At 38.5% G+C, this 25,577-nt stretch overlaps 1 protein-coding gene across 1 annotated transcript; it reads right to left on the bottom strand.

Annotated features, from left to right (window-relative positions):
- Positions 1–888: 888 nt before the first annotated feature.
- On the bottom strand, positions 889–23,796 carry KIF20A (kinesin family member 20A). Its single transcript, XM_021555733.3, has 18 exons — positions 23,665–23,796; positions 22,408–22,482; positions 19,259–19,378; positions 18,227–18,365; positions 17,955–18,139; positions 14,649–14,745; positions 13,963–14,157; positions 13,767–13,878; positions 12,267–12,338; positions 10,649–10,795; positions 9,873–10,038; positions 8,348–8,518; positions 7,563–7,702; positions 5,896–6,061; positions 4,204–4,321; positions 4,054–4,121; positions 2,359–2,478; positions 889–1,164 (listed from the first exon to the last, which is right to left on the bottom strand). Exons 1-18 carry the CDS (start codon positions 23,794–23,796, stop codon positions 889–891), a joined length of 2,499 nt encoding a protein of 832 aa, XP_021411408.2.
- Between the last annotated feature and the right edge of the window lie 1,781 nt (positions 23,797–25,577).

Raw genomic sequence — 25,577 nt, 5'->3', positions numbered from 1 at the left:
GGCATTGTACTTCCACAGTAGTTAAAAATCCCCTCACCTTCATTGACTGGAAAGGGCTTTAGGAAAACTACTTTAAATTTTATCATGCTCCAGTCTTCCATCCTTAAGCTACTACATAAAAGCTAAGTAATATAGTCAAGGATATGATGCTTTCAACTCAAGATCATCCTATATCACTATCATTATTTGGGCTCTAATTTCATGATCTTTTCTTATCTTGGTTTTGTTGGTTTATAAAATGAAGAATCAGAGCTGAATCTAGCAATGGAAAATTTTATTAAATACATGTTTCAAAGTTTAATACCTATTCCTAGTAGAAATTCAAATTTTATTAAAACAAATTTCTTTACAAAGCCAAGTTAGCTGAAAATTAGCAAGGAGCCAGATGAGATGTCATTTCATTGCCTTCTTTAGCAGTTTGCTTAGTTTGGTCCCAAGAAAAACTGGGAGTCTCCAGGTCAAAACCAGAATATTAACTGAAGAACCATGCTATTTTAACTACTTGGGATTAAGTTTACAAGCCATCTGATTTCTAGGAACCAGCAATGAAATAAAATAATTTAAAAACATAACAAATAGCAGATGAGGGATATCCCACTTTGCATGAACCACACATTTATCAGTAGAGAAGTGTCCATGATAGAAATTACTCCAGAATTAAAATATATATTTCTCAGACCACATCCCTATATCAACAGTAAAAGCACATGTCTAGACCCAAACTTTTATAGCTCTAAATTCAACCTTGATTCAAGTTTAAAAGTTCTGTATGAAACATTTTTCTCATCAATATGACAGTGAAGATGGCACCTAAGAGCGAGAAAGAGCTACCAACAGTTTAATACTAATAAAGATGCCTAATAATTGCACACTTTGATTTACCAAATATTATTCTTTTGCTTTATGAGGCAACAGTCCTTGTTTTCTTGAATAGGGTGAAGCCTCTTCGTACTTCCCCCAGCCTTTACCAAGAGGTGTACTAGCAGTGCATGCTACTGTGGATTTCAGATTAGCCAGCAAACCTCTCCTGGGTTTCTGCTGTTTTGACTCCTCTGCAAAGAAATTCTTTTTCTGTTCTTCAAGCTCTTTTTGCAGGGAAGACACTGTTTCTTCAAGCTCAAGAACACGTTTAGCCCAGTTCTGAAGACTAATCATTTCTTGATCCTATAAGGATAAGGCTGTGTTAAGTGTGTGAACACTGCATGGTCTCTTTTATGCAGTTAATTTTCTTATTCACATTATTTTATTAAATGCATAAATACCTTTGTTATTACTATGTCATATGGCAATTCAGTACCCATTTCTTCTAAATTACAACAAAGTAATTAAAAACCCAGCAAATTACAGGGCCATACAATCTAGTTAGAGACCAAGTCTGACTAAGAGGCTGATGCTAAAATGCTTTGCCACACTCTGCAAAGAACTGATGTTGTTCTAGGAACTAGATAAAGGCAGCTTTCCTGCCTTGTAATTTCTGAAAGCAAACCTGGCCAAATCAAAACTCTTATGGCATAAATCTGCTAACCAGGACTGAAAAAATGCTTTGAGTGGGCAGAATACAGACTGTTAAATACACTCTTTAATCTCTGTGGTTAAGAAAATCACCTTCCTATTAACAATGGACAGGAAGGTAACTTCCAATTAAAAAGTTCAAGTAAAATAATTTTCAGTCTGAGATTTAAACAAAAAAGTATGCAGAAATTAATATAATGTTCAAAGAAATACATCACTAAGCAGTTATTATACTTGCCAATTACAAGTGAAGCTTAGATTCAAAGTGCCAAGAGTTCAAAAGTTTCATTTTTTTGTTTGGGTATCTAGATGATATCTGAGGTAAGATGCAGTAAACGTTAGGAAGTCCCTGCTTTTGAAGGAAAGATGTCCATTTCTGTATTAAACAGTTTATCTGTCCCCATCTCTCATCCAGTTTGGCCATTTGTGGCAGAACCATCAGTATAGCTTTATAGCCATAGATCCTTAGGCTTTGTTTCAGTAGCATTTGTGCACACCTTGCTTGCCTCAGCAACATGCCTCATGATGAGTTGTAAGTAGTATTTTCTTTGCTTGACCAGAATTCATGACATCTTTAGATTAGCAGCCTTTGTCAGCAAAGCTACTCTATTAACAGAGTCTATCACTCAAGTTGAAAAATGAGTTTTGTCTTACAAGATTCAGAGTCAAGTAGTGAAACACAAGAGCTCTGAGCTCATAATTCAGGAAGTTAGGCACAGAAAAAATGCTAACATCAAAAAAAAATTGCTAATTTAACAGTGATTTTACATGTAAAAATATGCAGAAGCAGCCAGTACAACTATAGATACAAGCCATATTAAAGTTGTTTTTAAATCATTGACTAACCTTGAGCATGATTGTGTGCTTCAGCTGACTGTTTTCTTCTGCCATTTTTCTGTAGCCTTCATTAGCTTCTAACAGAGTTTCATTTAGTTTCTGTATTTTAAACTTCAGAGATTTTATAAGCTGAAAATAAAGCCCATACACATGAAAGTTCAAAACAGCATGTTTTACATTAATTTTGTTTACGACTAAAACAATGCAAACTGCAAGATCAACACAAGAAAGTCTTCTCTCAACCTCCTATGTCCCAGCTCATCATTTCAGGTGATAAAATACAGCTGGAATATTCAAAGGCTGTTGTGTTGAAGCTACTATGATTGACAGACCTGCCAGTCAATGAGCAGTAGCACAGACTAAGTAACATCTGGAACTGCCTGCTTCATTTCAGTAAGAGTACTTAAAAAACACTTTTGTCTCATTAACACTACTCACATAAAGAACTGGAGCACAGTTACCACAGAGGACCTCACCTTTCTGATGGGAATATTAATGGACTAAGCTTAAGCCCCAAGAAGCAAAAGAAATTCTGAAGCAGAAAAATAGATGTTACCATTCATTCACTTCTACGACGTTGCTAAAAAACCTCACACCCTTAGCCCATGTTTAGTGGCTGAATGGGAAGAAAAAAATGAATTACAAGTCACACATGCACTCATCTTTGAGGTAAAGCAGAAAGGCATTGATGGAATCAACTCATTTAATCCATTCTTACTTCAGTTATTGCCAGAAATCAGTTTCATCATTCTAACACTTTCTAGCCACACAAAACAATCAATAACTGTATCCCCATAACAAGCATAAAAATTTCACAAAAATTTGAAAGTGACATGGGAAAATTATGTAGAGCTCTCAAAAACAGTGGAAAACAAATGCTATAGCCATAGCACAAGACATTAAACTTGGGAAGGAAAAAGTTATTTTTGGAGTACTCTTTCTTAATAGAAATGGACTTAAGTTCATTTTCCATTTACATGGTTTATTAGAACCAGCTGGAACTATTTCTCCAATCCCTACTCATATTTGATATTAGAGAAACAGCAAAACTTATGTCTTCCCTTCTCCCCATATCCTCTTTAAACATGGGAAATGAACTGTATCTTTACAAGAAGATCACTCAAGGAACAGAATAAAAAATGCATACTTAAAATTAATGTTTTCCATAATTCCCACATCTATGTGGTATTCAGAGCACAGAAGTCTTGTTTGAAGAACAGAGATATTCACCTTTACTTAAATTTAGGGTGATAGTGGACTTAAGTACTTTCAGAAAAGACTGCTTTAAGGCACTATTTTGATTTTAGATCTAAACTTTTGATTTTAGATTTAAAATCTGAACTATTACCAGGTTCTGTAACTGTCCTCCTATGCAGAAGCAGGAAGCATTTCAGGACGGAAAGCTCTGAGGTCATGGCAATATTTACAATAAATTCCAGCACAAAGCTAAACATACTTCCTTACTTCCAATTCATACCACATTCAGCACAACTTGTTACAGTAGCAAATGGTTTTACAGACCAGAATAAGGCCCAGAACAGTCTGGCAAAAGTCATCCACAACTGAGCAAGGGCTTTTTTTTGATAAGCTCAATGCCCATTTACAGGAATCTTCATACTTTTGTCTACAATGCACATCTTTAAGCATTGACCCATGATAGAGTTTACAATCATTACTCCCAGAAAAAAACTAAGCAAGAGCTACCTCCTCCTTCTCTTTACATTGTTTCTGCAATCCTTCATTGGCTCTCTTCAATGTGCTGTCCATAAGATCTATAGGCAAAAGAAAAGTTTGTTTGTTTATACACATTACCAGAAGTAAACTGAACTTTTAATACCCAGATTACATTCCTACCTTGTTCCATGTTATTTTCAGTCGTCAGAATATCCGAGCTCAGACTTCCCAGAGCCAACAGCCTCCCTGACTGTTCATCAAGTTGCCTTTCCAATTGCAATATTTTCCTCTCTCTATCCTGAAAAAAAAAAAAAAATAAAGAGCACATGGCAGAATTTGTCTGTATTTCTGCTTGATCTCATGCATTACTGCACATCCTTCAGTTATACCACACAAACATGCAATTTTAAATTATTTCACAGATTATGGATAGGTACAGTAATTGATAAGACTCAGGTCACAAAAACATCTAGGAGGAAGGTTCTTTATGAAGGATACAATTCTTGCAGTCTGAGGATTTCTAAAGTGTATGAAAAGTAACCATATGGCAGAAAGGAAACTTTAGTGTCTATATACTAAACACTGTTGCAAGTTAGCTTGATAACTAAGGAAGACTGTACTTCATAGTGTTACATTGCAATTTCAAACTCTTTTCAGTATGTGTCAGATTGCCAGGGTGGTATTTCACAGTGAGAAATCAAACAAGTGGCATCGTCAAGAAAAGTTATTAATCTAATTCTGGTTCTCTGAAGCTGCCCACTCAGATCCATGCTGTTCCCTCCCTTTGTCAACTAACCCTTCTCAGGGATTTCAACAGTTTCTTATCTGATTTGCTACCAAAAGCATCTTGCTTTCTGAATCTTCCTTTATGCAGCCTCTTGGCCAGTATAAGAACACTATTAACACTTTTCTTGTCTTCCCTAATATAATGTACAGCTAGGATTTAACTGAACATAGAAACAGAGTCTAAGTGAAGAAAAGAGACAAATTTGAAGGAGATGGAAAAACACAGGCAATTACATAATATGGTGTTGCTTGCCAGCATCTGAATGGAGAGCTGTAAAAGCAGAAATATTTACATACCACAATCTACAAGAGAAACTCACTTCTCATGTCTTGAAAAGAACCTGCCTATCCATAGGATGTGATGTCTTATCAGTTCCAGAACAGGAGAGCGCAGTGAGAAAGCTCCTCTGGTGGACATCACAGTTCTATTCTTCCACTAAAACCCTGTGGGTCTTGTTGTCTTATCTGCTGCCTGGATGCACTTAACCATTTCTGCAGAGGTTAGAAAACTGAGTTGCTCATAGCTAACCTGGCTGCATTGCAAAAGTAGCAGCAACTTACTAATGACAACTCTGAGTATTTCTATGTTTAAGCACATTCAGGACCATTCAGTTCTCTCCTGCGTGAAGTTTGATTTCTCATCAGTTTTTCATCCCACAATCCTCACCTCCAGACCAAAGATCAATTACAATTAAAATAGTTATCCTGTAACAAATTCTCCACCACCCTTTCAGAGTAGCATTTTACTCTACCTCCTATGATCCCAAAGATCTCTAGAAAGCCAGACTTCTGCATACATCATTCTCCTGGGTGTTCCAATCATTGCACCACAAAGATAAAGATGATTTGGATTTAACTGAACTGTAGCCTCAAAGATCCTGCAGTTTAGGTGAGCACTACAGATAGTGCCAGAGAGAAGACATCTGTATCCTTATGGTGAGCACTGAACACAGAACAGCAAGGCTGAACTGCTAGTTATTTTCCTTGTTTAGTGTTACGTCCAAAATCCCAGAGTGATTCTACTAAAGAAAAGCAAAATTTACAATTAAGACCCTAGAGCATACTTTAATGGCAGTCAAGTCATACCTCAACTTTCTCTTGTTCAGCTAGAAATTCTTCTATGGGAACATAATGGTCTTCAATTTGTTCCATTGCACACATATATGCGTGTTTCTTAATAGCCTCTTTATACATTTCAAATTTGCTCTCGAGTTTTTCTTCATAACTATCTTTCATATCTTCCAAGCGGTTGCTGAAGAGAACATGTTGGTTATACATAATATGTCTGCATTCCAGCTATTACATTTGAACACATGTATTCATCTGAGAATATTAAAGTTATTTCTCTAATCAGAAATAGTGAAATAGAACAAAAAAAAAAGAACTTTTTTCCTTTTAATCTCAATGACCCTATAGACATGCACCAAAGTGTAACTTCTACTTGGCATATACCAAAGAAAGTACTATAGAAGAACACACACTTAACAAAAAAACACACACTTGTCAAAAAAAGTTATAAGAAAATCCACCAACATACAATGATAAAAGTGACCACACCTATTTAGATATTACAATTGAAGCATATATCCTGAGGGCATTTCTCACTTTAGTTTCTGGTTGGTTTTTCTTTTTTCCATTTAAGATAAATGCCACATTCATTTTCATATAATCATAAAATGGCCTGGGTTGGCAGTGACCTTAAAGATCATCTAATTCTAACATTTCTATCATAAGGAGGGACACTTTTCACTAGACCTTTCCAAGATGGCCTTCAAACACTTCCAGGAATGGGACATCCACAACTTCTCTAGGAAACCTGTTCCAGTGCCTCATCACACTCACAGTAAATAATTTTTTTCATGACAATCAAGCTAAACCAACTCTTTGAATTGGTGGATTCAAACAACAGTTTGAATCCACTCCCCCTTGTCCTGTCACCACGTACTCTTGCAGGAAATCCCTCTCCATCTATTGTTTCACACATTACTGTCAAAATTTTAAAACATCCCCATCAATGATGCAGAACATCACCTCGACAGAGAAAAACCATCAATGCTAATTCATGTGTTTGATCAAGGCAACAATTTTAAAGCTAGCGCCAGGGTCAAACCATAGTGTGCTCAGCTGGCAACTTGGTATTAATTTTTTAAACAATTCAAACAGCAGGAAGGTGATTTAAAGAAGAGTTAAGAGGGAGTGAACTCAGCTTGAGAAATCTGAACTTGAAAAGAAATTCCTAAATTAACATCAGTGCAGGGTTCATAATTCATAAGATAACTCATAAGGGCACAGTAATTCATAAAATATCAAACTAACAGTGGCTCATAAGTCATGCAGAGGAGTCAAAAGAGCTATGATTCAAACTACCTTAAGCACATGCATGCATATTAACATGACAGAGTATGTTTTGGAAAAATTGGCTCAGTGGGGTACCTGTAACAATCTTCCACCTCTGCTAAGTAGTAATAACAAGCCAAGGCAAGCTCCAGTAATTACAAATTCAACAGAGGAAAGCTGAACCGAAAGCAGCATTACTTTTTCACTGTAAGTGGGAAGAGGCTGATCTGAACAAGTTTAATGTTCTTTCTTCCCTTTCATTCAGAGATTTTGAAATTGTGCAGCCCTGTCTTCTCTAAATAACATGAGTAGGTATGTCCTGAATATACACATGTATGCATATACATCCATATGTAGGTATGCTTTTATACACGTGGAAGCCTTTCAGTCTCAAAGCAGACTGCAATGTGACTTGCCTCCAGGCTTCCTCCGTTTCCAGCAGCTGTCGAAACATTGCTTCTGCCATCTCTTTACGTATCTTCACCTCCAGAAGGAGCTTACTTCGCCTTTCTGCAGCTACCTTCTCCTTTAAGTCCTCTGCAGCTTTCAAGAGGTCCTAAATTTAAAATGTTTCACCTCAAAAACCAAGACTGAAACACATGTTGACATGCATCTCAAACAAAATATTCAAACAGGAAGCCATCCACAGAGGGTACTTTTTAGTAGCCTCTTTTTTGGGGGTCTGCAAAATTTAAGTATTTTCAAACATAAATTTCTACTGCAAATACATCCTGTGCCCATCTTGATGGTGTCCACTATCAAAAAGTTTACTTCTGTTTTGGCATTAAAGAATAGTTTGTACAACATAACATAAAACCTACTTGATTTTTACAGTTTATTGTCATTAGATTGTACAGTTTTGTTTTTAAAATGCTGCGTCTTAACTCGTTACTGCTGTTTCCAAAAAAAAGGCACAAAAAACTAAATTATATTATTTTAAAGATATGTACTGCTTCCTTAATCTTCTTGTTGGGCAATCAGTTGAATTCCATATTTAGCACCAGACCTAACTAGAAAGCCACAGGGCATCTTTCCACAGCTACACTGAACTAGGCCACTCTAAGTCTAGTCTGTCTGACACTAAACAGAAACTTCAACTTCCCATTTGATGCAGCTTTCAGCACATCTCTTATGCTAAAACAATATCAGAAATAACAGAAATTGATTTCTTGGGTGCAGTTCTAAGTAGACATGCATTTACCTCATGACTCAGAATGGTGATGTCCACTTCCTCTTCTGCAGAGGTTTCAGTACTGTCAGCAAAGTCACCTACAGATGTGTTAGCACCAAAGTGCATGATAGGTTTGCCATCACCTCCAACCATCTTTGGTGGAAAATAACCAAAATTTTTGGGCAGGATTGTCTGGATAACCTGAAAAATCCAGAGATGATTTACCAATGCTGTCAATATTGTAGGTATCAGAATACCAGAAGAAGTGGCATGAATGCATTATTGTATTCACACAATATTTAATGATTTAATGAATATCGACAAAAGCTTACGTGCCTTTTAGCAGAAAAGAATCCATCAATGTAACATAATTCTTACATGAAAATAAGACTTAAATACTCTATAAAGAGTGAAAAGGGAAATATTATCTGCCAGGAAACTTAGTATCCTTGTCTAGACAGGTGGTTTCTCTTCCCCTAAAATAGAAGGGTTTTGGTGTAGTTTCCTGCAAAGTTGATGAAAAGCAGAAAATCCCTACATCATTTGCTCCTTTCTGAAATACCATGACCAGGATTCAGCGAGGAATCAGCAAATCATGACAGGATTCAGCAATTCATGCTATTTACATAAAGACTTTAAGTAACTATGTCACAGGACAGCATATCAGAAATTTGTCTCCACAGTACAAAGTCTAGTTCTCTGAAGAGAATTAGAAAAACCTTCCTCTCTGAGATCATATTAGACATGCTATTACAGATTTGCAATAACATGACAGAAATAATTTATTTCTGCCATGAAACACAGCATAGCCCAGCAGCCCACTCCCTGCAAGAAGCAGATTCAGGGAACTTGAATAAAGTTAAGGCCAAACATCAACCCCAAGTCCTGAATTTAATGTGAGATTGAAACAAGGAGCAGAATCCAGAGGAAATTATCATTGACCTGCTACAGCACACAGACACACACAGTCTATGGGCTGGATGGGATCCACCCAAGGGTATTGAAGGAGATGGAGGAAAAGCTTGCCAAGACACTTTTATTATTAATTACTTGCATTTAGCCAAATAGGAGCAATGCAGTTGCAAAAGATTTCATTTAGACTACAAAAGAAGATGATACTCCTTTTACCACCACTAACTGTCCAAGTAGTTGTGAACAACTCATCTTGTACAGCAAATGTTTAACTGCACCCAGGTTAAGTAACTCATGAAAAATTTGAATTGAAATCCTGCATTTGTTCAGATATATAGTATAAATCTGTCATGCCTGAAAGTTCCCTGTGTTTTGCACAGAGCATCAGCAGTGTAGAACTGAACAGACACCTGCAGTGGTCTAAACATCATCACAAATAAGTCTGAAGATGGGTAGGACTACTAGAAGCCCTACTACTTTTAGAGAGAGGCTACATGCAGAAAAACTAATATGATGAATCAAGAATCCAAATCACACTAAAATCCATACAACCTGATCATTTCACAAATCACTACTAACAAAAAAAAAAAAAAAAAAAAAAAAAAAAAAATCAGAACAGCAGAGAAAGTAAATATACTCTTACCTGTCTGGCTATAGCTGAAAATTTCATTACATGCAGTGTTTCATCATATGTGGAAGTATGCTGATTGATGTTTACAATCATACAAGCTTTGCCTTTCCCACAAAAAAATGGCTGAAACAGACGAGTCAGCTTACTCTCTCTGAATGGAATATAGCTTGGCTTCATCCTCAGGGAGGGAAAAATATCAAATTGTGAAACAAAACAAAAATTGTAAAATTCTGGCCTACTGTAGCTTACTTTAATTCTGTTTCTCTCTTTCAGGAAAGATCCAGTACAATGCTCATATTTAAGCCCAAGCTATTTTATATCAAAGAGCAAGATCCTTCCTGGATTTCATAGGCCCCCAACAAACTGAACTATTTAACAGAAAAAGTAGAATGGTGTCTGCATCACAGTCTCCTAGTGTTCCAAAGCAGACAGTGGAACAAGCCAAAAGCTAAGTACAGGTCATCTATCAGCTGCCTGATGAAGCTACCTATATAATTTGCAAGTGGAAATGAAGAAGACAAAACTGAAGCTTTGTACACGAAGTCCATTGTTCATATACATACACTAAAGAAATGCTGTTAGTTTGCTGCAAATTGCCTTGTTTTGCTCTCCACAATCACCATTTATGGAGAAATGGTGCTCTGCGGGTATTAGGGTGACAACTATAATAAAAAAGACTTAAAAGATTTTGTAGCTTTCCAATTTTCTCTGTGCAAAGTGCTTGCAGAAATATAAAGGGACAGAGTGTCTCCACCTGAAACTTGGCATGTAAATTACTTATCACTTACTTTGGGTTTTGATTTTGTTTCAATGCTGCAATGCACTTTCCAAGGATGTGAAGAGAATTATTAATATTTCCTGCTTCTTTTAGTCTGTCTCCAAAGACATGTGTTTTATTACACCTCTCTGAACCAGCCAAGTCACAGAAAGACAACCTGCATGAAAGAGTTATCCAGAACACACACATTAAGTTCTTCCCAGCTCACCATAGAGCTCTTTGCTTGCCTATAGCAATTACTTGCTGCTAAACTCAGGCCACTGAATTGTACCTCATGGAACAACAGGTTAAAATCAGAAAATCATCCTGGATAATCAAGGAATTCAGTAAATTTTACTTTATATTAGAAAAGCTGTTGAAATATAGGGAGCCCTGGAAGTTGGATAATTTATGTGACCATACCACTACTCACTTATACATAAATTTATTTAAATAAAATAATTTGTAAGACCATAAACTTTCAAACAGCTAAAGTAAGTCCTATACAAATTATTAAGGCACATATTTCAAATGTATGAAAGCCTTATGTTCTTTATTCTTTCCAGCACAAGATGAAAAGCTTTTTTCTTCCTTAAGCAACATACAGTCATTCACCTAACAGTTGCTGCAATTTTTTTCAAGGGGATACACTATGATAGAGAACAGCAAGAAAAAAAATACAGATGCAGTCATTTTCTCAAGTTATCTATTCTTAAGAGTATTTATCACTGTAACATCTGACATTTAAAGGTGTTATCTTACAGTGAGGTATATTTATTACCACCCTTGCTCAGCAGAGACAAGAGAAGAAGCAGTAGGAGATAGGATTGAACTAAAACATTCTGTTACAGGCTGTCTTAATTTTTCTGCATCAAGCTTAATTAATCCGAAGGAAAAAAGATACACCATTCGAAAAAAAGCTATCTAAATGCCTTCAGGCCAGAAGATAAGGCTGTTTCCTCTAAACCATAAGAGAGCAGAGACTTAAGTGTAAGGACTTAACACTGCTCTCACAGGGTGCACTTACATTAGCAATTTATATTAATGGAGAACAGTTTTTCAGCAAATCACTTGATGGTCCCCTCTTACTGTACATTGGACCATGGAACAGTCTGAGATCATGTCACCAGAATTCTTTTGGGATGATAGATTTTAATTTACATTCTAGGAGCACACCAAATGTGTTCTCACAAACATTAGACCCATGAGGTCTAGTCTGGTCCCAGAGCAGAAAGATAGATTGGCATAGCTTGCACCTGGGCCATTCAGCACCAACTGCTGCCCTCCAGCTGTAGAGCTTTATCAGCCAGACACTTGAATTCTGCTCACCAGGACGTACAGTCTGGTTCTGCATGGTCTTACTCTGCCACCACATCCCTACTGTGTGAGACAATACACATTTTCCTCAATTTACACACTACTGACAGAGCTGCTTCAGCAAAATCATAGAGTAAGGATGGGAAAACACTTCTGTGCTTGTCCCTGTTGAGCTTCCAGTCAGTTTATGTGCTCAGTGGAGTTCTGATTTCCTTCTCAACTCTCAGAGGATTTGTTTATTATTACAAAGTTCCGCAGTTTGGCATGTTTGCACCTTATTAATTTTCCAAAAATATTTACATTCTTGGTATTCACATGAAGCATTCACTTACTCCGATACTCCAAGAACACATGGCTGATGCTCATCAGTTAGCTTGAGTAGCCTGATGGAAAATATACTGTGACTGGAATGGAAAGAAGTTGCTTTTAATAATCAGTTATGAAACTTAAGCAGTAACTGAAGCAAAGTAAAATTGTATGCTACAGAAAGCTCAGTGCTGAAGAAAGGACAATAATTAATTCACTAATTATCTTGGTATATTAGCTACTTTTGCAATGCATTCATTCAGCAGCAAAAAAAGCTGTATTTTATTACTTTCTATTTCTCTTCACACAGGAAAAGGAAAAATACCACATGAAGCCTACAAACTGTCTTGGAGAAAAACACCAAGCCAACTCACTAAAGTCTACTGAACAAAAGAACAGTAGTCATGTACCCACTTTGTATAGAAAACCATTGGCAGTATCTGAACTCTGCAAATCTGAAGGATTAACTTCGAAACAAATGGTGGGGAGAAGGGAATAAGTTCAAGTTTTACAAATAATTTTGCCTACTTCAATGTGCACAGTTACTTGTTTGGTTTTAAAATAATTCTGTTTTCCAGAAAGGTTGAATTTGTAACACTTGAAAATCCAGTAACTCTGGTTTAGACAACAATCTACACAGGCAGTAGGCATGTCTGAAACCAAAGAGAAAAGTCACAAAACCAGAAGTGCCCAGTTTCTGATTCATTAGGAAGCACAGCACACAAACTTCTTTAGCAGTGAGCATTCTAGGCATAAAGCTCTGTTAGAAGAACATGAAATTTAACAGCAGCTGTCTTTAGCTAATATAGAGCAAAAACTTTTGCTTTTTAGAGAAAAAAGCAAGCTTAGTAACACTATGATTGTATTAGCTAAAAATGAAACATGGCCCTTTCACACTTAAAGTACAAATTATCATTAAAATCAAGAAAGGACCCACTTTCAATAGTAATTATACAATCTTCCTTATTTCCTCTCACTCCATCAAAAGCCAGATTCTCCCTGACCCCTGCCCAGAGCTATATAAAAAGGTAGGAGTTTAATTCTTAAAGACCAAGTAAGCTCAGCTTGAACACAGCAACCTAAAAGCATCTAGAAAATCTAGCAGCACTGCAAGATACCACATGACTTGCTCCTTTCTATATCCCCCAATGACAGGCTCCAGCTTTCCAAGAATTATACTGCCAGTAATGAAAAATTAACCAGCTTTTCCCTCAACATCCTCACACAGCCATTGTCACTAAGCACCACTAGAATTTACCAAGCATAGCCCTGCTCGCACTCAAAAATGAATGTGATTTGATCTTTTTGATTGTCCAAAGACATGAATAGCAACCCGAGTGCATCTACTACTGGTCACAGAGTCTCTCTGCTAGTTTTCTTTCAGAGAGAATTTCATAAAAAAAACCCAGAATAATTAAAGGAAATATTAAACTTTTATTGAAGAGTGGTTCATAACACACATATTCTAAAGTGCCTTCCCTTCCCCTCAAAACAGACAGAGCATGCTTATAATTAGAGGAACAAACCTTCTACTTGATTGCTCATTCATTCTAGTACAGGCAAAGCTTCGGTTCTTGTTTCCTATTTTTAGCAGTCTGCAGGCTTCTTCAGTGCTCTGAACATTAATCCACTTTAAATCTGCATAAAGAGATCTTTTACATACATTTCTGATCATCAGAGAAATTGTGTCAAACTGCCCAGGTCATAAAACAGTATTATTACCTTTAATGTAACAATTTCCTCCTTGATCCTCACAAATTCTTAAAACTTTGCGCCTTTGAGGTTTTGATGTAGATGAAATACTTAGTAGGTCGTACACATACTCATTATAAATTTCACAAAAGGAAATCCACACAGATGCTTGTGTTCTTTGGTTCATATTACTCTTATGAATGTCAAATGGAACAAAGTTCTCTGCTAATCCAAAACAGAGGAATAGTTCAAAGATCAACTCATTGACAGATTTTAAATCAGTATATAGAATCTTCTAAAAGAACCTATAGAACCTGCTAAAAGGAGATGGTTTAGATACATCTGTGTTGCACACTTCGATACACATGGATAACTTTAACTTTCTCCAAAAAATGTTCAAATTTCTCACCAGTCATCTGTTTCAAGAATATGCCCAAGTTCTAAGCTGATGGCCTTGCTTTATCACAGACTTCCATCAGTTTATACATTATATTTGCAAAACTAAGTCTCCTCCTTCTCCCCAAAAGGAATGAAACTATAAAAATACTTTTATATAGTTGCACTTTCTCCAGAGGAAGACAAAAATTTGGTAAAAACCTATATATATTTACCTTGAAGTATAGTATTGGACTTTTTTTTTATCCACTGGCAGTAACCAACTAATATTTCTTAATTCACATTATGTTTTTCCCACACACAACAGTTTTACACTTTACCTAGGGAGTTAGAAGAGTGATTGTCTGAAGCACAGTTAGAAGGATCCAACTTCCCATCACAGAAATTTGTTATAGCATTTGAGCTGCTCTCTGTCTCCTTGAGAAAATAAACAACTATTAGAGCCACATGAACAGATAATGAGAAAAGCAGAAGTTAAAAATGACAGCAACTCCAGTATTTAGAATTAAAATATTGAAGTAGTATTAACTATTAGGCCACCCTTACTCTAGTTGAAAATGAAATGTTTTTAATAACATGAACTATAATCGATAACTGCTCTTTCCATCACATGAATTATTGCTTGCTGCTACTCCCAGCAACCAGTTTTGGTGGCCAGTTGCTGCTAACACTGGAGACTTAACTTCAGAGTCCTAGGAGAAAAAGAATTCTGTCAGACTGCAACAGTCTGCTTTATGAGCTTTATGAACTATTGACCAAATCTGAACAGTGCTTCAGTCATCCAAAAGAACTGGAGAAGTTTCCTCAAGAAGTAATTGCCAAGGTGGTAGTGCTTAAATTATGACAAACCAGCACTCTTAGTTCAGTCTGAATTAAAGCAACAAAAAGGCCATGAAAAAATAGACAATAGCAAAGTTTCTTTAAATACATACATTTACTGAATTTCTTTACACCAACAGAATAGTTTTAAACCTGCCAAGATTCACCAAAGTACAGCCCTTAAGTTACCTCTGGAAAAATTAATGTAACAAAGTAGCAACTCCCACTAGAGTCCAGCACCTTTACATACTACCCCTCTCATTTTATAGGCCCCTATAAATCAGGACATTCACCCTGATTTCTCTTTCCTGAGAGATGGTCATCCTACAGTAGAAAAACAGATCCAGAGAAGCAAACCCTAGTGTTAGAGCTATTCAAATGCAGCACTAACTTGATCATGGATCGAGTGCTGATGTCAATGTTACCCACTTGGTACATCCAAACGAGAATTCTTACAAACAGAGAGGCATAAGAACATAAAACCTTTGAGGTCTTCCATCTTAAAGATAAATAGCATAGAATACAATTACAACAAAATCCTACAAGTGACCGTTTTGCAGAAGCTGCACTGTCTATATGATTGTGTTTCTTGAGTATTAGAAGTCTAACCACAGCAGGGGTCCTCTTTGCTGTTTGTGAAGTGCCAAGTAGGATATAGGACTGACATGGTATCTCATCTAGGCATGTCAAAAATGCAGTGGAATTTAGAAAACCCAGTACCACATTACTTGTGCATGTGATAAATTTTTGTAAAGGTATTGTGAGAAAACTTAGTGAATTAAGTGCTGCTATACTGCTTTTCAAGTGAAATAGAGAAAAGAGCATGAAGATGACTGCCTAAAAACAAGTAGGAACAGAAACAGATATTGTTTGCCAACAACAGAAGCTGATGCTTAATAGAAAATACAATAATAGGTGGGAATAGCAATACACATAAGGCATCTTTTAATCCAGTATAAAAGCCAGTATTTAACCCCATGAAGAGAATTAGGAAAGGGAAGGAAAGAGGGTATGAACCATGCTAAGCAAGAGTTGTTGCAGCAGTACTGCATACAGAACATAAACAGTAGGACATTAAAGTGCTGCAGTAACTCAGAGCCGTCAAAACCAGGAGAATGAACAGCAAGCTCTTTCTGTGAGACATGTAAACTGAGCCTGGGAAATGAGCCTACAGAAATCCATGTCAACCAAAGCCAAGCTCACCAAGCCATATCTGCTCTCAGATTACAGCTTGAGAGCATCCAAACAGTGATGCTATTCATTCACAAGCTATCAAGAAGCACAGCTTCAGAACTGGGAATCGTTGAGCTATCTCTATGGAAGCATTGTAACACACAAACAAGGTCCTGTCATGTAATAGCTTATTGATTCATTTTTACCTGTCCTTCCTGATAGTGGAGTGTTGCTCTTTTCACTGCAGTGCATCAGCATCTATATCAACTGCTGCAACATTCAGTTACTAAACTACAAGTAAGTCAGGCTATTTAACAGAAGGAAATATTTTTATAGTGCTAGCTTCAAAATAAGATATTGACCTTTTGTTCCAGACCCTGGGCTCCTGCTTGTTCCTCTTATCAAGACTGCAGCTTCCGTGAAATTTTGAAGGTATTTACTTACTAGCCTCCTAACCATCAACTTTTCTTTAAGACTCCCTCCTCCACTACACACATGCACATATTCAGAGACACTATCAAAACAAATATGTAATCCTTCAAATCTTTCAGATTTTTTCATCCGAGGTATTTCCTCAAGAGTTAACCAGACTCAGACTAAACAAAGTTTTGACTTGCAGGATTTAAATTAAGCAACAAAATTCAGAATGGAACTTGAGGATATTTTTTCAGGGTTAATTGGAGTACTTCAACAAGGTTAGTATTAAAGACCACAGAAAAAAGAAAACCCAATCATTATTCCTGTACATCCCAGAATTATATTAGAGTTGCTTTGAATGATAACCAGCTAAACCTGTTGCATTCTGGGATTAGATGCACCGAATCACAGTTCAGGGGAAAACATTCCGAGCAAAAGGAATCTGACAGCAAACTGCAGCTGGACTTGGAAGTATAAAATAGTCCCAAATACATGGATGCCTATTTTCTGGCAAGACAGTTTCTTACCATAGAAACAGAAATTACTAGATAAGAATAGGGGGGTTGCCACAGTAAAGACTTCTCTATTCTCCCTACAGTCTTCAGAGATCAGACTTAGTCACATACAGGCAGACAGGAATCCTTTTAGACATTTATTTTGTGGCATCTCCCTTCACTTTCTGAATCAGAAAGCTTCTTTATGAAGTTACATAAATCACAGGTTTATAAACTTTTTAATCTGCCTTAAGACTGTCTTCCACCAAAAGGGACTCTTCTCGCTGCCTTCTTCACTGCCTCTGCTAAGACATCATCTTAAGTGCCATCATCTCTCCTGAGCTAGTACAAGCATTTGAAGGACTGCACCAAGATCCAGCCCAGGAATCTGCAAGAAGAGCCACTTAACAAGAACCAGGTTTTAGTTAGGTCTTGTAGCTCTCAGACTTTTCAAAGGCTACTGTCACCACTGCTCCTCTAAAGAGGAGACTTCTCTCTAGAAACCAAGATTTGGCTTTCTGATGGTTTTTGGTTTGAACAGTGTGCCACAAAGTTCTTCCAGTTTACCCTGAGCTCCAAAAGCAGTCAATCATGTTACTATTGCAAGGTTCACCAAGTACGCATACTGTAGACTTTTAGATAGATAAAGAATCAATAGTGGAATAAAGACTTTTAAAACATCCTGTCTTACAGACCGGTTTTAAGAAGCATTTGGTCACTGACCTCTTTCAGTGATGCAAGAATAGCAGTTTTTAAGGCTTGTTCTTGCTTAGCTTGTTCATCTTCTAGTTTCTTAACATCATTGCTCAAATATGGTTTGAAGTTCATCTTCAGGTAATGTCTTCCTCTTATGTGCTTAAAAATCACATCAAGTGAGCGAGGTAAAATACCAAGGTCTTTTGGAGTGCCTTAATATTGAAAAATTAAGTGTAAACATTCATGTAAACTTGTCACTGAATTTGACTCGGGTTTTACACATGCAAATGTTTTTTTACCTTGGATAGTGAATGTCTTGCCTGCATTTGTAACTCCATAAGTAAATACCAGTCCATTCACTCCATTAATATATGCTTTTATGACATCTTTCATTGAGCCTTCAAAAAATTCACTCTGAGTAGTTTCTGGTCCAAAGACCTAGGATAAGGGAAAGAAAGAAAAAAAAAAGGAGAGACAAATGGCACAAAGAAGTTTAATAAGCTAAAATATTAAGTTTTGATTAGACGTGACTGATTTTTCAGAACAAGCTGGGTAGGAGACACTAGCTTAATTTCCAGTCTTGCCTGAATCCTTTCTGATTCAATGTTTTCTGTTGGGTTCTCACAGGATGCCTGCTTAATTCTGAAAGGCGCTCAGGCTTGCACTAATTTTTGAATATTTTCCTACTCCTAAAATAAACTGCTCAGAATTCTATTGAACACATGCTCATTGTCCATGTTCAGTGGACACTTCCAAGAGCTCTGCCAATGATGTAAAACTCCCTCCTCACTCTTCACCAGTTACCCACAATTGATGAGAAAAATCAGCATTACAATGGTCTAAATAACTCTGTCTCTGGAACTGTTTATTACTTGGTCCTGTAAGAACAAAACTTCTTGCAGTTAGGCAAAGCTAAGAAATTTGCTTTCAGTAAGAAGGCTTAAGCAGTTAAGCTGCTATTCTTTCAAAAGGAAGCTACTAAATACACACTTACATAAATTCCTACAAACATAAGGTTTCTGAGATAAAAGCATCTGCAGGAACAGCAGAACCACAGTAAGTTTGTGCCTACAAGATGTTTCTGTAGCATCTAATCAAAGAAAACCACAGACCTGCCAAAGAAGCTTCCTTGTCTCATCTAATAGACACCTCCATTGTAATACAGCTTTCCTGACAGCTTATCAGTAATTAATAAGCAGTTTAAAAAAAAAGAGCAAGTGCCACCACATGTAATTAAAAGAAGAAAAATCATGTTGCATGACATAATACAAAATTCAGCTTTCATTGTAGTGAAAAAAACAAAACCAAAACTTTGAAATAATTTGGCCTACCTGAGAAAAGGTGAAGCTGTGCACAGCATGACCAATCCCTCTTTCACTGTTTTTCATTGCAGAAGACTCTTTGGGTGCACTAAGAATTACTGTCTGGGCATCTTCAATAGTTACACAACCCTTAGAAAACAAGACAAGGTAAACCAAAACAACACAAAATTATTCAGGAAGTAAGTTATCTGAACAAAACAAAGAATTAACGCCCCCTCCAACAGCCCCCCAAAAGCCTAGTGTCTCCACCCATTTACCAGAGCTACAAAAAGTTCCACAATTTACCTATATCATCTCAAGCCATGTCACTACAGAGATATTCACTTCACATGAAAGCCAGAGTACAGACAAAGTCAAGGCAATCCTTTAGGGTTTTCTAAGAGGTAAAAACTTTTACTAGCATTCCTTCCAGCAGCTCTTCCTTGGGAACACTTTCTAAACCCTTGTACTCTGTGACTTGCACAATCACTACAAAAATAAAATTACATGGAAATCTACTGGTTTTCCACATCAGTCATTTTTAGTGTGAAACAGACTAAGAGCAGAATTATCAAAGTAAAGTAAGTCTGAAGCATTATCTTTTGATTGATAAATAATGTTACCAGTAATGAAAGAAACAGAATTAGTTTCAAGTAATTTGATCGCTATTCTCAATTAAGTAAAGGTGAAATACAATTACCAATCACTAGCTAGATAAATGTAGGATGCAGTGTTAAAGGAAAATTTATTTTACACCAGACTGGCTAACAAGGATGCAAAGGGAACTCCCAGTGTAGCTTAACAATGTCTTGATGCATCATCTGAAAGGACTGATTGTAACTTAACCTGACATTTATGTTCAGAGACTGGCCAGAACTTCTAAGATCAATAATCCATGTGTGGTATGTACATAGGAGTACTGTTGTTCCTAGGAGCTTCAATTAATAAGTCTGATTATTAACTGATACAGAAGTTCTATGACAGTAATTAACTGGTACAGACCTCATAGCAGCCTACAACTTCCTCACAAGGAAACAAAAATGGGCAGGCACTTCTCTCTGGTGATCAGTAACAAGATGTGAAAGAATGGCCTGAAGTTGTGTCAGGGGAGGTTTAGTTTGGAAATTAGAAAAAGGTTCTTCACCCAGATTGTGTTTGGCACTGGAACAGGCTCCCCAGGGAAGTGGCCACAGCCCCAAACCTGACAGAGTTCAAGAAGCATTTGTCCAACACTCTCAGGCATCTTGTGTGACCCTTGGGGCTGTCCTGTGCAGGGCCAGGAGCTGGAATTTGATGATCCTTGCAGGTCCCTTCCAGATCAGTTTATTCTATGACTCTGAGAAGCTCTAAGAAATTGCTTTCTGAATTTAGACCAGTCACCTGCTCACTGTGCCAGGCTCTGAACCTATATAGTCTTTACCATTTCTCCCACATCAGCAGGGACAGGAGTGCTAGTCAGATGTACTAACCCTGGAGAGCTACAGAATAATCCAGGATCTGCAGTGTGCCATCAGCTGCCACCAACCTCACAGAAACCTGGGAGCAGAGGCCCAGAGTAGTCAGATCTGCAGAGATGGAAGCCAGATGGTGACAATTCACTCCACTGGTCTCCCCCAGCTAACCCTGCAGGTAAGTTGGCAGGAGCTGGACCATTTCTGGTGCTGAACACATCATTTATATCCAAAACCACACATCATTTATATCCTACTTTCCCACAGGTGACTCTGGACAATTGCTGACAGGGAGTACAGAATTTCACCCAGAGCTCTTAAGTTTAACTTCTATAAATCATTATCTCTTTAAGCATCAACTGACCAGTTAACCTGCTGATTGTCTTTGTTTAAAGCATCAGCCTATAACTGTAAGGAATCAGTCCTGGGTTCTACTTTTTTTTTTTTTTTTGTGCCACATATTTGGAACAAAGGTGCTTTCCTGAAAATTATGCATGGCAAGGAGGAATAAAAGACCTACAAATTACATTGATCTGATTTAATGATCAGGAAGTGAGGCTTACTTGACTGTTTTGTGTGGGTTTCTTCCATTTGTTACCAAGCATTTTCTTCTTGGATTCAGGTGATAATAAAGAAAGTAGAAAACACTGAAAATGTTGAAGATCTTTAAATCATTCTGGTTTTGGAGGCTCAGAAAAACGCCTTAATCACATGCAAAACAGATTATACAGCTAATAGGTTGGAAGTTCAACTATTTCAGCCTGAACCACATGAAACAAAAAATTTTGTACAAACCTCAATGTTCATTTTTTCTTCCCTGCTTTTAAGAAATGTCTCACTCCAAAGAGGAATGTACTCAACAACTCCTGAAACAATCTGATTTTGCAAATCAATTTACAATTGAAGCCAGCTCAGACTGTGGAATTTACCAAACTGGAAGCACTATTCAAGGAGAGCTAAGAAAAGGCAAAGGGAAGCTGGGGGCAAGAGAGGGAAGAATTATCCAAGTGAAAACAATACAAAGGTTCCAACTCCAGTAGATCAAAAGCAAGAAATGCATTTTTAAAAAACTATTTGCAAGAAGCAAATAAGAATTAGCATTAAATGCTTCTTAGAGTTCTTCAAGCTGACCTCTCCACAATCAGACAGCCTGCAAAGACAAGGGCTAAGAGATATGATATAGAGATCTTTGTCCTCCAAAGACAGCTAAAGGAATTCTTTTCATCAGTGATAACAATGCAGGAAGGAGGAGCACTTCTAAATGTTTGTATGAAATGTGTATGTATGAAACACTGAAGCATCTGAATCTGACAGTATAGGTTACAGAAGATTTTTGACAGGCTGAGAAAGAAGTCATCAGGATGAGGTAGGAGATTATTCAAGCATTTAAAAGAAGCTTAAGAGTCAGATAGTCAAATTACAACTAGAATTGCATAATCTCTTCCATGGAACTCCTTTGTATCTTCAGCACTACAGAGAGTTGAGACCAATTTTTAAATAATATACCCAGTGAAACTTTGAAGAGCTACAGGTGTACATGTCTATATCATAGAAATTATTAGAAGTCGTGAGGGTGGAAAAAAAAATCTTGCATCTATCCAGATGCCAAATAATTCCATATTCCATTCCAAGGGCAGTACATAGCTTATATAAAAGAAAGTTTGGCCTTATAATACTATGTGTTGTTCAGAGGAGAAAAAAAAATTATTTCTTAGTTCTACAACAAACCTGGGATTCATGGCTTTCAAGCTCTGCTATAGAAAAGGGTCTCACTCTCAAGAAGACTTTCAAAGGCTCATATACCTATTCATTAAAAAGAAGAAAGACACAAAACACAGTTATAATTGCCACTTTTTAAACAGAACAGCCCCGAATCATATCAGCATATGTATCTGATATTGTTTCCTATTTTATATTAATGTCTTATGTTTTCTTTCATGTCAATTTCAGACTCAAAGCTTTTATTTGCTTCTTTCCCTTCTACTGTCCTAAAGCAACCCATTTTTCCTGTGCCCCCCCCAACTATTCCCCTCCCTTTAGCATTCTTTCACAACAAAACCAGTGTTCGTGATTTTAAAAGAGCACACTATCAGGGGCACGAATTGCACTGCTTCCACCTTCTGGTCTCCGGCTGTACTGAATTCAAGCTGTGTTTAACAGCTGCTACACAGTATTGCACTTTCATTCTGTATGCAGCGTGTTCAATTAGCACTGACTGACACATTCTTAGCCTCAAGAGACCACTTCCTTAACCACCATCCAGGCACCACCACACCCTCAGCTTCCTCACAGTAGCAAGCAGGCAACCAGTCTCAGTTGCCCAGGCGGCCTTTTCTATCCCCCAACCATTATACAACTCTCTCCTCCCAAGTAAAGCAATTATAGCAAGAAGCATTTTAGAGGAATCCCAGCACTCCTTGCTTTCTCAAGGAGTTTTGGTCTTTACTTTGGCAACGTTTCATTCAGCAGATGGATTTACTCGAGTTCCCCACAGCCCTGTCATGACCAGCAGTAATCACTCAAAGTGAAATCATCTGAGGAAAAGTCACATAGGAAACGGATCCCTCTAAAAACGCAGAGCTGGGTAGAACTACTTCTGCTCAAGCACAGCAGAGCATTATAGATTTTTATTTCCAAGCACCTAGTGAGTTTTTACATCAAGGATCTGTGTATTTTTTAAAGCTTATTAAAAAGAATAGTACAGTCTCATTACATTCAAATTGCAATTACTGAAGTCCTTTACTTGTTTTTTTCACAAGGTTTAGCACATCATATCGCATAGCACTGACCATGGGTTCGCATTTGGTGCGAGCTATGACCCGTGTGTAAACAATGAGAAATAAGCAGAAGAATCAAACACATCCCGGGGCAGAGAAGTACAGCAGTTCTTACCAAAGAAACATTTATTAAAGCTTAAAAAAAAAAAAAATCCATCAATAAACAGCCCAGTTTCACCAGAATACACCTTGTAAAACCAATCCACACCTGCTGTTCCTCTGTATTGGGCAATACTGTTGATTCCAAGGGGGAAGGTTTACCATCTACACTCAGAAAAGAAACCGATTCCAACACATCACACACTTCCGTGGAAACATAGTTCTTCCTCTCATCAGCCATCGTTCTCTGCAAAGGAACTTGTAAAGAAAGGGATTAAAAAAAAAAAAAAAAAAAAGCCCATCATTATCTGAGAGAACGAACAAAAATACATACGGAGCATAACAGAGATGGGGCCGGCTCGTATATAAACGAGCACTTCCGAAGAAGACAGGGCAATCTAGAGAAGTTTGGGGAGTATGACCTTCAAAAAAAAAAAAAAAAAAAACACAAACAAAAAAAACCCACGCGGCAGGTTATACTACGTAACACACAAGGGAAAGCGCGCTAGCAGCCTCAGCTGGGCACTGCTCTCATCCACCCGCAGTCCCCCGGCCGGGCTGGGGTCCCCCGGCCGCGCTGGGGTCCCCCGGCCGGGCTGGGGTCCCCCGGCCGGGCTGGGGTCCCCCGGCCCGCTCCCATTCCCGCTCCCGCCAGCGCCGCTACCTTGGCGCGCGCGGGAACTCGCGAGCCGGGCCCGCGTAAGCGTGGGGGGGCGTTTTGGGAGGAGAGGCGGGCGCTGATTGGCCGAGCGCGGGGGAAGGCGGGCGCTGATTGGCCGAGCGCGGGGGAGCGGGGATGGGGGGGGTGATGAAGGCACCGGCAGAGCTGCCTCAGCCCGGCAGGGGGCGCCGCCGCACAGCGCACGGGAGGGAAGGCGGGAATGGGGGCAGCGGGAGGGAGCGGGGCGGGGCGGAGCAACGCGGCGGGTGTGGTTATGGTCCCTAGTAAGGCACGGCGGCAAAGAAGAGCTCTGAACCGACTGCCGGGCGGCCAGAGGAGGGAGGGTGTTCTGCCTGGCAGAAGGGGAGGAGGAAGATGGGCGGGGGATACGCGGGTACCTAAATGTTTCCGTCCGAGCGGGTTATATAAAGTTAGCGTGGTGTTACGCAACCGTCCCGGCGCTGCCGCGGTGTAGAAGTAGAAAACGAAACAGGAAATAAATAAAATCGCGAAACGGGTCACGCGAAAGCCAGGAGTGTGCAGGTCAAGGACGGCGGGCCGGGGGAAGGCGGGATGAGCCTGGAGGACTCCGCGATCCAGCGCCTTCCAGAAGCTGAGGACCGACCCTGCCGGTAACAAATGTACCGCACCCCGGTGCGAGCCGGCCTGCTCGCAGCAGGCAGGCAGCAGTATTTCTGCACAGAGCGGCACCCATACACAAAGGGAAAGATGCATCTGTGTTTATGGGTAACTTGGAGATAAGTGAAGAGATGACAAAGGAATTTGGTCCTTGGGACTTCAGGTCATTTAGGTGTGTTTAAGAGGCATCCGGCAAGTCAGAGGTACAGCCAGGTGTAAGCCGATACCAAAACTGTTCCCGCTTTGACCAACGGGAAAAAGCTAAGGCAGAAATAGTGTCAAACCCAGCCAGCCGTGCCTAGATCCCTCCAGTCACGTTTGACACAGGGCTACTCTGTAATCAGACTACTTAAGTAGTCTGTAACTCATGCCACCAGATCTCCACATGCTATTTGTTTGCCCATTTACTCCTGTAAAGAGCAATCCATATAATACAAGTAATTTTAAAACTATAGCTAGAAGTTATTTGTCAGGCAGCTTTTATTTGTGGCGTATTACCAGAAACAGACTTTAAGGAAGACACAGGTATTTTGTGTTGGGGGGTATTTCCCCCTCCACATAATTGTCAAGCCTACTTCCTTGAGAAACAATCTGTTCACATTAACTCACTCACCTCCCTTCTACCCAAGCTCTCAAGCCTAAGTGGAGGGTGAGAATCCTTGTAAGGCCTTAAAGAAATTGAAAGCCTCTTGTATCTGTTGAGTAAGAAAGCTCAAGCTTTG

This window comes from Lonchura striata, chromosome 1 (assembly GCF_046129695.1).
Source record: "Lonchura striata isolate bLonStr1 chromosome 1, bLonStr1.mat, whole genome shotgun sequence".
NCBI lineage: Eukaryota > Metazoa > Chordata > Aves > Passeriformes > Estrildidae > Lonchura > Lonchura striata.
The sequence above is the reverse complement of the archived record's forward strand: the minus strand, read 5'-3'. Positions and strand labels throughout refer to the sequence as shown.

What these genes read in the sequence shown, in the direction of transcription:
- KIF20A (XM_021555733.3), bottom strand. Translation starts at nt 23,796, where the DNA reads ATGGCTGATGAGAGGAAGAACTATGTTTCCACGGAAGTGTGTGATGTG. An exon ending in TTGAAAGCCATGAATCCCAG is followed by an intron (nt 19,379 to 22,407) that starts GTTTGTTGTAGA and finishes TTGTTTTCTAAG; the next exon opens with GGTTGTGTAACTATTGAAGA. An exon ending in AATGTAAAGAGAAGGAGGAG is followed by an intron (nt 2,479 to 4,053) that starts GTAGCTCTTGCT and finishes CTTTATTTTCAG; the next exon opens with CTTATAAAATCTCTGAAGTT.